At 44.1% G+C, this 13,016-nt stretch overlaps 1 protein-coding gene across 4 annotated transcripts in view; it reads right to left on the reverse strand.

Moving 5' to 3' along the window:
- Nucleotides 1-3,918: 3,918 nt before the first annotated feature.
- Nucleotides 3,919-13,016, reverse strand: part of CMIP (c-Maf inducing protein) — a 559,349-nt gene continuing 550,251 nt past the window's right edge. For all 4 annotated transcript variants that reach the window (XM_086945892.1, XM_086945891.1, XM_086945890.1 and 1 more), the window contains 2 exons: nt 11,926-11,996; nt 3,919-5,703 (listed from right to left, as the gene is read on the reverse strand). In XM_086945892.1, coding sequence (XP_086802018.1) covers nt 5,650-5,703; nt 11,926-11,996 — 125 coding nt within the window. In that variant the 3' untranslated portion in view covers nt 3,919-5,649. The remainder of the gene's footprint in view (nt 5,704-11,925; nt 11,997-13,016) is intronic.

Genomic DNA, 13,016 nt, shown 5'->3' on the forward strand with positions numbered 1-13,016 from the left:
TCTACTAGCCCACAGGACCTCTCCAGCCCCTTTTCCTTTCTTTTCCCCTAACCTCCTGCCATTCCATGACTCACTTCCTTCCCCTCCCCGCATTCCTCTCTCCCTCCATTTTCCATACCCGTCTCCTCCTAAATCTGAACTCAATTCTTCTCCTCTGTTCAACAGCTGCAATGATAACTCTTTCCACCTCAGATGCACCGGCAACTTCCTTCAACCGCCATTTATCTCCACCTTTCACTCACGACTCCCCTCTTGCGCTCCCCACATTCTGCCCTCCCTCCACTTTCCACACCATCTCCTCCTAAATTTGAACTCAATTCTTCTCCTCTGTTCAACAGCTGCAAAGACAACTCTTTTCGCCTCAGTTGCACCAAAAACTTCTTTCAACCACCATCTACCTCCACCTTTCACTCCTGCACCCCATTACTCCTTCCTCACCCCCACCCACACTCACCAATTGAACTCCATCTGGAACCCATCAATCTTCCCAGCATTCTGTGCTCAGCCCTACTCTCTTTAGAAAACAAACTAGGATTTCTCATCTCATCTATCTCCCAGCTTGAAGCCTCCATCTCACTCCTAAGAACTAAAATGTCCACCTTTCCCAACAACCTATTTCCCCTGGCAAACACCCACTTCCCCAAACTCCAGAGGAATTCCTTGCTCCCACTCCCCAAAAAAGCCACACATAATCCGTCAGCTGCTGACATCGCTAATTTATTGTCTAGTTCAAAGTCTTCTAACGCCATCCCCGTCCCCTCTCCTCTCCAATTACGTCTACTCTGTGCACTTTCCCGACCATCTCCTCTGCCAGAACTAAACATCAGCCTTATTCTACCCTGGCATCCTCATACAGGAACATTATCCCTATCACCCCTATAAGCCCAATCGCCCCCTTCACCAGAACAGTCCTGTCACAGTTGCGCTGCTTGCTACACAACCGCAGATCTGCAGTTACACACAAGCTCGAAATGTCTGACAACATTACTCTACACAATCTTGACATTCTTTTCCTCACTGAGACCTGGTATAATGACACCTCTCATCCTAGTTTTGATCTTCTACTACCCACTGACTACTCCATCTTTAAAAATGATAGAACAGATAAAGTTGGGGGAGATATTGCAATCATCTTCAGAAACTCCCTTCAATTCAAAGTTTTTCTTAACAGCTCCTTCCATTCATTCGAATGCCTTTCTCTGGAGCTTCAAGTGCAACACTGCTCCCCTTTCAGATTTCATGCCTTCGTCACCCGCCCGTTGACAGCTCCTCTTTCTTGTCGGAACCAATACTCTCAGTGACGGACAGATTTTTCTGGGAGACTTTAATCTCCACTGGGGCTCCTTGGAAGACTCAGAAGCCAATAGGCTAGTCACTTTTCTCTCAATTAATGATCTTATCCAACACTACACAGAACCAACACACTTGAAGGGCTCAATTCTTGACCTTGTTGTAGCCAAAGCAGATATGCAAACTATTGCTGTCCCTATTCCAGTAGACTAGTCCGACCACTTACTCATCCCCTTCTCCCTTCACCTATCTCACTCTAACTCTTGGCCAAACTAAATGGATTACTACTTGGTTCTGTAACACCAAAAATATTGACCTTGACATTCTTTGCGATTCTGCCATGCTATCACTTCCAACATTAGACCCTAATTCAGATGTCACCGATCTTAACTCCCAATGCCTCTCCAGCCTTGCAGTCGAAATTGATAATGTTGCTTCACTTCAAAGCAAAAGGAAAAGGCCTATTCCTTCTGCTCCATGGTTCAATAAATCCCTTTATGCAGAAAGGAAGAACCTGAGACTCCTGGAGAAACAATGGAGACAATCACCATCCACCACTAATCTCTCTATTCTGCGCTCAGCAAGATCAAAATACCACAAACACATCTTCCATGAAAAAGCGTCACACTTCAGAACCCTCCTCGACTCATCCAAGAACAGACCCCAAAAACTATTTGACCTCATCAAAAATACAAATGTCTCTCCCTCAACCTTCAAGCCTGACGATCCTCCAAAGAAAGCAGCAGAATTCACCCTACTCCCGTAGAGGAGTGCAAATATTTAGTCACTTGGCAGCACTTTGACGTAATCTCTGAAAATGCCCTCCTCAAATGCATTCTTGAAATGAAACCCTCTAACCATTCTTCCCACCCCATCAGTAGTTACATCGTCATTGACTTCTAAACCCACACTCTTTCCTATTGGACCAGTCTTATTAACCTCTTCCTCAGCCAAGGCTCCCTTCCTGTTGCCCTTAAAACAGGACAGGTTACCCCACTTCTAAAAAACAAACCTCTGCTGATGCAACGACCTCAACAACTTCACCCCATCACCAACCTCCATTTTCATGCGAAAATCACAGAAAGATGTGTAGCGAAACAACTTACCCTACATATTAAGTATCACAACCTTCTCGACTAATTCCAAACTGGTTTCATGCAAGACTGCAGCACTGAAACAGCCCTGCTGCAAGTGATCGACGATGCCCTGCTTGTTCTCGACTCGGGGGGAGTCTTGTCTTCTGATTCTTCTTGACCTTTCTGCAGCCTTTGACACTGTTAATCACAACACTCTCCTAAACACTTTAAAACAGATAATGGGCTTGGAAGGCACAGTGCTTAAATGGTTTTCTTCATTCCTCTTGGACAGATCTCAAGTGATTAAAATAACGATCAGCCTTTCGTCTTCAATGGCGTTAGGTCAAGGTGTCCCTCAAGGAATTATAATCGCACCCACTCTATTCAATCTTTACTTGGAACTATTGGGTAATCTCTTGAGGAAATCTGGGATACTGTATCACCTCTATGCTGATGACACCCAAATCTAACTTAAGGTGTCTTCCTCACACGACATCTCAATACTCAACTCTACTCAACTCTATTCAAAACTGGATGTTAGCTCATCAACTCATTCTGAATCCTTCCAAAACTGAATTCCTCCTCCTCTTGACCTCACTCTCTCCTCCTCCTGTTCAATCTTGGATGAATAAACTGAATTTGCTGAACAACAAACCTATCGTTGTCAACAGCGCTAAATCTCTTGGTGTAATTCTTGACAAAAGGCTCAATCTTCACTCCCACATCAATTCCGTTGCAAAGAATGCACGTTAAAAACTGCGCCTTCTCTGGGGAATTCAACGTTTCCTTCAGAAGCTAGACCTAAAAACCATGGTCCAATCTCTGGTTCTCTCTAGATTGGACTATTGCAATGGTCTGCTTGCTCGCCTACCCAAATCTCACATTTCCCCTCTCAAATCCGTACTCCATTCAGCAGCTCGTTTTGTCATTGGGGCCAAAAGAAGTGACCACATCACACCCATTTTTTTCTTTGATGGCTTCCCATCGAAGCAAGATCAATCTACAAGCTTGCATGTATCACCCACAAAGCCTTGCACACTTCCTCCCCTCGATACCTGGTAAATAAACTTAAAATGTCTGAAGGCTCTAGACCTTCACGCAACGCGGAAACATTACTGCCTGAGCCCCCCACCTTCAAAAGGAAAAGGTCGATGGCTCAATCGGAGGCTCAATGGAGGACCTTTACAGCCTTAACTCCCTACTGTATTTAATTTAATTCGGAGTTTTGTTCTGTTGTGTTTAATGCAATATAATTTTTATCTGTCACCAGCACCTCTCACTTCACGCACTTTTACGCCCTTCATACATTGTCCAACAAGTCCTGCTTGGACTTTTTTATACTAGTGCTTCTGACTTAAGCTGCCTCAAAATCATCAGTAGCCCAGGCTACATGAGGACCATAGTGCCCTCACCCAGACCTTTGTTCTCTTTAACCTTGTCTAGGGTAGTAAGCACTATAATTACAATTACAATTTCTGGTTGAAAATATTCTGCATAGGGGAGCTTGGTAGGCAAGGCGACCAGAAAGAAGAGGCAATGTAGACAGCTGAAAGATAGTCACTTACAGTTTATTTTGCCTGAAATTATTTCACATCTCTTTGTACACAGCTACGGAACAGTAGTAGTAAACAATCGGTAAAAGCAACAGTGCTCAAGAAAAAAAGTTGGTATAATTTTTCTGTTTTTTTCTGTACTGCCTTAATGCGCAGTTGAGATTGAATAAAAAATTAAAACAAAAATCTGGCACGAGAAATGAATTAAGACTTACCCAATTATAAAAGTAAAATAAAATAAGGGCACAGGTGCATAAAACCTAACTAGCAACAAAGTATAAAACAACAAAAGCTTGGCCTCCACTGAATAAGATGGAAATATACAAAAAAAATATGCATTGTCCGCAGGTTAAATCTCGATGTGCTGTGGAATAAAATAACCATGCTTAAAACATGATAATAATACACTGAAAAAGCTGCTCTGTACAAAAAAGGCTCATTATGAAAAAGGCAACATAATATTTATAAAGAAAACACAATTTTGGTTTTTCCTCTGAGACAGGAGAGGGGTTATAGTGGTAACATTTACAGTCTGAATGATGGGAGTCTTTTTTGTTTTTGTTTTGCACGGTGCCTTTTTGAATGGATGTAGAGTGGGAATGGGGCATGTCGAGGGGAGGGGACAAGTCTAGGTATGCAAAGGGAAAAGGGGTACAGTTCAGCGAAAAGGACACCCTTTATTTTTTCTTCTTCAGGGAGAACCATGCAAAGGGCACATGCATGTAAGGAAAGCTCTGTACAATCCAGAGGAGTACACTGATTTTGAAATTTCGGACTATAACAAAAACAAAGTCAGGAGCATAGTGGATCTAGGACAACATTGAATATTCATCAACAGACAGTGGAGCAAGGCTTTTTCCCTTCTTCCTTGCCATAGCTGAAGAAGGAAGGAAAAAAAAGCTGAGGATGTTTTGGTCTCCCAGGAATGGCATAAATGTGCTACAACGAACCCCATCCTGCCGAAACACTCATCACACAAAATTTTACTTTTTGCCCTTCTCCCTCCATAAAACAGTAGCCAGAGCATAAGCAAACCACTGGAGGCAAATATCCTTTAAAACCAAAAATAAAAAAATCATGGTAAGCAGACACTAACAAACCAGCTTTATACAGTACAATAGGCAAAAGAGGGGAAACATTTCATAAATAGAACACAGGTCCCAGACCTGGCGTTTGCGAACCGTTTCTTAAATAGGCGAGTTATGTAAATCTTATGTACAACAAAAGTACTTTCAGTAACAACTGCTGGGACACAGGGAGGCGCGGGGGAACGCAGCTGCGCTTCCATTCTTCTCCTGATATTTAATGGCTTGATTTTTTAATTTTATTTTTAAACTGAAAAGAGAAAAACAGAAGTTCGAAGAATGAGTCCATCCAAAAAAAATGTAAGCAGGAGCCACGCAGGAATTCTTGTCTTTTCACACAGCATAAACACAAAGGCAAACGAAATCCACTAAGGGTTCTTTATTCTCCTCCTAGGCTCCTAATAATCCTCTTGATGCTACAAAGTCTTTTTCTGTATAATTTAAACCACGTTGATTCAGAAAATATGAAGCGTAAAGAATTAGGCAGGAACTGGGCATGCTCAGTGCCCTCAGAAAGACTCCTCTCTACGGCACAAGCACAACGCCTACAGAGGGTGCGCGAGACCCAAAGCTCACGGCTTGAAGGGTACTCATTCGCCAAAAAACCTCTTCACATCTCAGGCTTCTCCTCCGCCATGCGGACGTTCACCAGGCCTCCGTGTAACGCACGTCGACGTCAGTCAAGTTCGGCAGCTTTGCCTGTCAAGAAACCCAAAGAGGTATTAATATGAGCAGAGAAACTGAAGGTGCCAAATGAGCTGCACCTAAATGAACGTAATATTGAAAGAACAGGCAATCTGAATCTTAAGTGTCATTTCTGTAATAAAAATAATGATGCCACATTGTTTATATCATTGTTTCCCTTGGTTCTATTAGCTTTTATAATGAATTAGAAAGGTTTCGAAAATGAAAATGGCAACTGCTTTTTTGCCAATTGTTTTTCTGTGGTTTTAGGTGATGCACTACTGGTATATGTTTTTGGACAATTTCTAACCTGAAGAAAATGGTTCTGATGATTTTTATCATTGAACCATTATTTATTAATATTTGTTTAAGGATATTTTTTATCTGGTAGAAAAAAACATTGCTGTGATTGCCCATTCTTGAAGAAAAAAATTGTTGGCGCCAACCCCCCCACCACAAGTTTTTATAGGGGTGGGGGGCTTTTTAAAGAGGGGGATCCCCATTCCCCCTATTCTTTTCACTCTCTTCCCTATCCCTTGGAACCCCTAGTGCTGCTCCCCCTCCTATCCCTAGTGCAGCAGTCCCTTCAGCTTTACTTTACTTTTTTTTTTAATTGTTATACTTTTCTAACAACTTCCCTTACACCTTCTACAACTTTCTCCATCCTCTTTACTCTACCCCTTTAATCTTCTAGCTTGCATGCTTCACGTTGGCCTCTGTTGCCTTCCTGAGTAGCATTGCCTTTTTTTTTCTTTACCTACTGTGTTGCAGTAGATACAAAAAGCCATTTTTTTTAAAGAAAATTCAGTTTTCCTCAAAAAGATTCTGCTTTTATTGAAACGTAATTTCGGCATTTTTATATTTCTCCAAAAAAAGAGCTTCGTCAGCTGGATTTCTTTAGGCTGACTTTCAACACTGAACTTTCATCACAGTGACGGATTTTCGATGCTCTAGGGTTTTTTCGTTTTAGCAATTTTATAATTTATGAGCAGTCCCTATGCACACCACATCCTACTTCCTCTCCAATTTTCATTTTTAGGTTTCGCCTGTCGAAAGTTGCGCACCGCGCAGGTTTTCGGCGCAGGCCAAATCTTATGTTAGAAACAGTGTGGCCTTAGTTCCGCCTCTCTCTTCCATTGGCTAGCTCCATAAATGGAGGATAGCCATTGGAAGAGAGATCTGTCCGTTATTTACCGAGGCGATTGGTGGGCGTTCCGGCGATTTTTTTCTCATCCTGCCCCTTTGACAACGTCATTGCGGTGGTGGGCGGTTCCTATTTTTTTTTTTTTGGTCGCCTTGTTTTGGTCAGTTACCAAAAGTATTCTCCAGGAGTGGGCTGCAAAATTGAAGTTGCCAGGAAGGAGTTTATATTTGCGATCAGGTAAGCAGCATTTTGTTTGTAATTTTCTTTTCCCTTTGTATGTTTACCCCGTCTCATGTCGTCTCTTTGTTTTTTTTACGTTTTTGCGTGTCTCGTTGCTGTACCCAGTCTCATGTCGTCTGTGCCCATTTCCGCCCCCCCCCCCCCCCCTCCCGCTGTCCGTGGCTCTTTGTTTTGTTACGTCTTTGCGTGTCTCGGTGCTGTACCCAGTCTCATGTCGTCTGTGTGGGACGGGGCACAGGACGCACAGGGCAGACAGACAGCAGGCTGACCTTGTACTAAATCTCCCCAGCACGGAGGAAAAGCTGGCGTCCGGTAACCTCCCAGTGAAGCTCACCAGGCAGAGAGAAGGGGCAGACGGCGATCCGCAGGGGTCAAAACTCCTGCTGGCGCCAAGAGCAGCCGGGGTAGGGCAGGCGGGTGAAGAGCGGACAGACTGATGCAGTCAACTGAACTCCCTCCACTCACTGGAATTTACCGGAGAATCTGTGCCTAGTCAAGCTCCCTCTGCTGCTCCAGGAAGAGCAGGTGAGTGTCTGTTACTGCTGAGGTGTGTAATGTTCCGCTGAGTGTCTGTGACCCTGTCTTGAAACCTACGCAGCGGTGAGTCTGCACCCCCACGCCCCCTCTCCTACCGGCACCCCACGGCCGTATTTGGGCTGGTGTCCGCCGGAGGGCAAGGGTGGTCATGCAGCTCCTCCGGCGGCTGTGCGGGCCTCTGGGCCGGAGTGGCGGGAGGTATGTATCTGTATCTCACACTGTACGTTTCTGTTATCCCGCCTGCCTGTGTGTGTCTGTGTTTTGTGAGTGCATATCTGTCTGTCTGTATCTCTCTTGGTACGTTTCTGTTACTTCGTGCGTGCCTGCCTGTGTGTTTCAGTGTTTGTGTATTGTGAGTGCATAGCTGTTTGTTTTTTGTGTGTTTATCTGTCTGTAGCTTTCCCTGTACTTTTATGTTGCCCCATGCCTGCCTGCTAGGGAGTCTGTGTGTTGTGCCCTTTCTTTGTTTGCTTTTCTGTCTGGTCCGTGCGCATGCATCTGTTTCTGTTTGTGTGTGTCGGGATCTCTCTGTGTATGTTTTTGTCTCTGAGTGTTTGACTTTATGTTTGTGCGTGGCTGTATATGTCAGTGTATGTGAATGTAATTTTGTGTGTGCTTGTTCTGATCTGACAGCACTAAACCTAAAGTCCCCATTCAGCTGAGCGCACAGTGTGGCCTGCGGCGCTGCGGGTGGAAGCTGCTGTAGGGTGCCGAGAGGCTGCAGCAACCTGTACTTGGGCGGACTCGTGTCCCCCTCCCTGGGTGGGGTGTCTTTATGCATTTGTTGCTGTATCAGCTCTGTGGACGCTCTAGCAAAGGATCCGTCTGCTCACATGCTGGGTGGACTGCCAGAAACATGAAGGGATCTCACCTACTCTAAAGAGCATGATACTAACTATGAGGCGCGCCCAACACTTCATGTGCGCCATGTGGGTTGTTGAAGTGTAGAACGAACTTCTTTCCGTTTCTAACCTAGTTGAAGGCTGCAGGGGCATGGCGAGTGCTCGCCCACTTCAGGCCCACACCCTTGGCTCAGTCATGGTCCCTGGGCTGGCATTCCCTCACTGCTAGGAATGTAGCTCTGGTGTTGCGGCATTCCTTGGTGACGTTCATAGATTCCACTGGCTGGCAGTCGCATGTTTGTTCCTTCCCCTGTGATGGTATTTGATTATTGCTGTACTTACTATGCAAGTTCTGCCATGGGGTGCAGCAGAGGAAGTTGGCTTGCGTAGGGGGAGGGGGCAGGAGTATTTGTAACTAAGAAAAGGGAGCTGAGATGTGGGTGGCCGTGCTTGCCTGAGCGGTTTCAACAAGGGGTGGGTATTATTTGTTGTTGTATCTGTCACCTAGTGTGTTCCTGGTATTATTCACCTTGCAGGTGTGTGTGTGGCTCTGTGTGTGTGTGTGGCTCTGTGTGTGTGTGTGTGTGGCTCTGGGTGTGTGGCTCTGGGTGGGTGTGTGGCTCTGGGTGTGTGTATGTGGCTCTGGCTGTGTGTGTGTGTGTGTGGCTGGCTCTGGGTGTGTGTGTGTGGTAGTAATTACTGTCTGCTGAGCTCGTCCGTAGGGTACAATAGGCCTCACATTGCGAGAGATTAAGCTAATGGCAATGTAAATGACAAAACCAACACATAAATACAAATGTTGTCCTTTACAATGCCAATATCTCTAACTTTTCCGAAAGGCGAAACCATTGCATTGTAAATGCTTGTTCTCTTCTTTGGCAATGATGAGCCCCAGGAGATGTGAAAGTCTCAGACTAGTAATTTGTGCGATAATAGCAGGGATAGGTAGTTTTAAGGGAAAGAAGCGGGTATAGGGAAAGGTATAAAGGAGTCAGGAGAGGCGGGTCCAGCCTATTCCTGACTCCTGAGCACCACCGGTTAGGGAAATGATCGAAGAACACCCACCCACCCAAGACAAATTAGAGATTGGTGGGTTGATCACTCTACACAGCATTGCTAGAATAAGGTTGCAGGGTGTAGGCGGTATTTTGAGGGGTGGAGTCTCATACTGGCATATCCACCCCTCTGGGGTGAAGAGAGCACAGGCGCAGGAAGGTGGGGTGTGGGATTCTTCAATCAGGTCAAAGAGTCTCATTGGCGGAGGTTAGGTAGGGGAAGTGCAGGAAAGATGGGGGATTAGAAGGAGGTCAGTGAGTGAAAGGGGAAAGAATGAAGCAATGAGGCATTGGGGTGAACGTTTGATGTGAGAATTGTTCGGTGAGGAAGGGAATGATTCATTAAAGATGTTTTGACGTTAAGTTAAATGTGTATTAATGTTGATTACCATTTTACATGCAGAATTACAGCAGTCTATACACTGAAAATATAAATAGAATGAAAAATATAATTCTATTTGTTTTTATCTTTTTGACACTGCTTTTAATGTCCTAAATTTAAACTCTGTCACAACTACTCTACTTCTTTTGTTGTTGATATAGTGCTAGTGGCCTAGATTTCACTGTAATTTCCACTTCCCTTGATACCCAAGGCTTCCTATGAGCCCCCATGAATCCTCAGGGTCCACATTCCTCGACATTAAAAGTTGTAAGTCGACAACAGCAGCAGAATTCATCTCCTGGCACAGCGTATTGCCAGCGTTTTGTCTGACACATTTAGTGGCCATATTATTCTTTGGCATATTTTATTGCCTACAGTGTTCCTTTGCCATATATTTCCAAAAGCACGATTTCTGACACTGTTTTCGAGGCATTTTCTCCATTACCGTTTATCTATTGGCAATCGGTCTGTGAAATAGTATTTTGTGACAACGTAAAGCGCATCCTTTCTCACAATATTTCTAAATATCACACCTCACTTCACTAAAGGCTTTACCTTAAAAGTCCCATTTTACAATAAAAGCTGTTGTTATCAATAGAAAATGTGGTGCGGGCGAATTTATAAGATTATGGTTTTAATGATATTAGGGCATTTAAAGGATAGTGTAAAATAGAATATTAACCATTACTGAGTGCATTTCAACTGTTGAGCTACACACTCAACTTTGCTGCAGCAACATCTCTTAAACAAGGTTAATATATCAGAACAAAGTTATGAAACAATTTTCTGGGGTCTCTCGGACTCAGGGGAAATAGGGTCCTATGAAATTCCAGTGCACTAGGATCCACCAGGTCTCTGTCTATGTTCACCTCCATCCCCCTTTCACCACTATCATTCTCTTAGGCTCTCTCCTACTGAGCTCATATTTCACCGCTCCCCTGCTTCTGCTATCCCCATGTACAACTATTACCCCCTGATCCCCCATTCTCTCTATGTTCACCTCAATCCCATCCTTGCCCACTCCTCCCGATCTCTCTAAATTCACACACTCCCCTTAGACACTCGTCCTGCTTTCTACATGTCCACCTGCATCATTGCCAGCTCTCTCTCCCTGCTCTCTCCAGTTTCACTATAACTATATTCTGGTTATCTCTCCCTCCATGTACACCACCATCACTCGTTTACCCCCTTCTCCCACTCTCTCCATCTTCACCTCCCTTCGTCCTCCTCTTTTCTTCATCTCTAATCCCACTGCATGGATGGATGTACACATTTAAGAGCGCTTTACAGAGTGCACATCTAGCTGCAAAACAGAGCACTTCTACCACACCCTCAGCTTACTCACCAATATTTTCATCATTCGCCCCTACCACTTATTGCAGTTTCACTATTGCTGAATCCATCCCAACTCTGCATTCTCTTTCTTTTTTCTCCTTCTCAAGCCCAACTCGTCCTGTGCTGCTACAACCCCCTCTCTTCATTCTTATCTCTACAGTGTCCTCCTGCTCCCATCTTTGCCTTCATTCCACCTGCTCTGGCCTCTAGGTTTGCTCTTACGACTGCCCTTCATCGATTCTCCAGTCCTCTGCTTAACTACCTCCATTACCCTACCTAAACCCTCCTGTGCTCCTTGTCTCTCCTCCCACCTCCCACTTCTTTGACCAGCACCATTCTTTTCCTCTGGATGGTTTTCCTGGAGTGCTACCATGCCCTCTCCTCCGAACTATCCCAATATGCTTCCAATCCACTCTTCCTGCATCAGTTCCTCCTGCACCCCGTGTGGTCACATGGTGAGATGTTTCTCTGCAGAACACACCCAAGAAACAGATAAGCTGCTCTATATTAATGAGCCGCAGAGCTGGAGTGGGGCTGAAAATTGGATATTTTAAGGCATGTTGAGAGTAGAGAATTTCTAATTTAACTACATTTGTGCAAGCTGTATTTTGTAATTGTAATGTATTTTTTGATTTCAATGTTAATTGTCTAAATGTTTGGACAAAAACTATTTCTAAAGTAAATAAAAAGCGAGAAGTATACCTTGAGGTCTTCGTACGTGTCTGCAGAGAGCTTCGTGCTGTTCATATTCAAACTGCATAGACTCTTCATGGCTACAAGAAAATAAAAGTCATTTTAAGGAGTTGAATCTGGCTTGCAGGGCAGGTGGAGGATCAACCATGAAAAGGTTTCCTCTCATAATTGCTTCGAAACTAAAGGCAGTCTCACCATACTTACATAATGTTCATTCACAGATTGCAAAGAATGACACGGAAAAGAAAAGGTGAACAGAACAATCCCAGATCTCAGAGCAGATATAATGGCTCTTGCAGTAAAGCACTGAAATAAATACCTCAAACAAAAATCTAAGACCTGCTAACATTTGATTTACACATTAAACAATAAGCATGTATACCCCTGAGCTAATAAAGCTACAGTAGACACCTACATGGAACTAGTTCATTAACAAAATCATCTATTCTATCATATTAAACGGTGTTCACTTGATGCTTCCTGCTGTTAAACACATCACAGTCCTCCTGTGGAAGACATATGAAGCACATGGCCCTGTGTGGTCAGGTTCTTTTGCTGTGCGCATGACCTTTCCCATGGTCATGATATTTCTGCTGTTCACAATCAAGGTAGGGAGAGAGGAGTTACTTACTGTAGTAAGCATTACACTTGTACACTCATCCTCAATACAGAGACAGACTGGACTGCTTTGCCACTTAATCAGGTGACTATACTCACACTCAAGCCACACTCCTGGCACCAGCCATTCATTTTCTCTATTAGATCAATTTTTCTGGTCAATACTGAAGGACACTGAACAGGGGCCACAAGTTAATCATATAATGAAGTGGGTAAAGTGTCATATTGTGAGTAACTTGATCATCATCAACCGCTGTCTAAAACCTGGCAGGTTTCCTGAGCACAATAAAAATATATTTTGGTAGTATGGATTACTAGCAGAACCAGACAAACTAGTGTGTGACCATATTTAGCATAATCTGTGGAGCTCAAGTGAAACACTGAGTGTCTTCAGAAGCGAGGAGAGTAGGCCATGTGGCAGCCTTGCGGATCATTTCAATTGGACTGTGCCTTAAAACCACTGATGCTGGGCTGTTCCAATG

This window comes from Lissotriton vulgaris, chromosome 12 (genome assembly GCF_964263255.1).
Source record: "Lissotriton vulgaris chromosome 12, aLisVul1.2, whole genome shotgun sequence".
NCBI lineage: Eukaryota > Metazoa > Chordata > Amphibia > Caudata > Salamandridae > Lissotriton > Lissotriton vulgaris.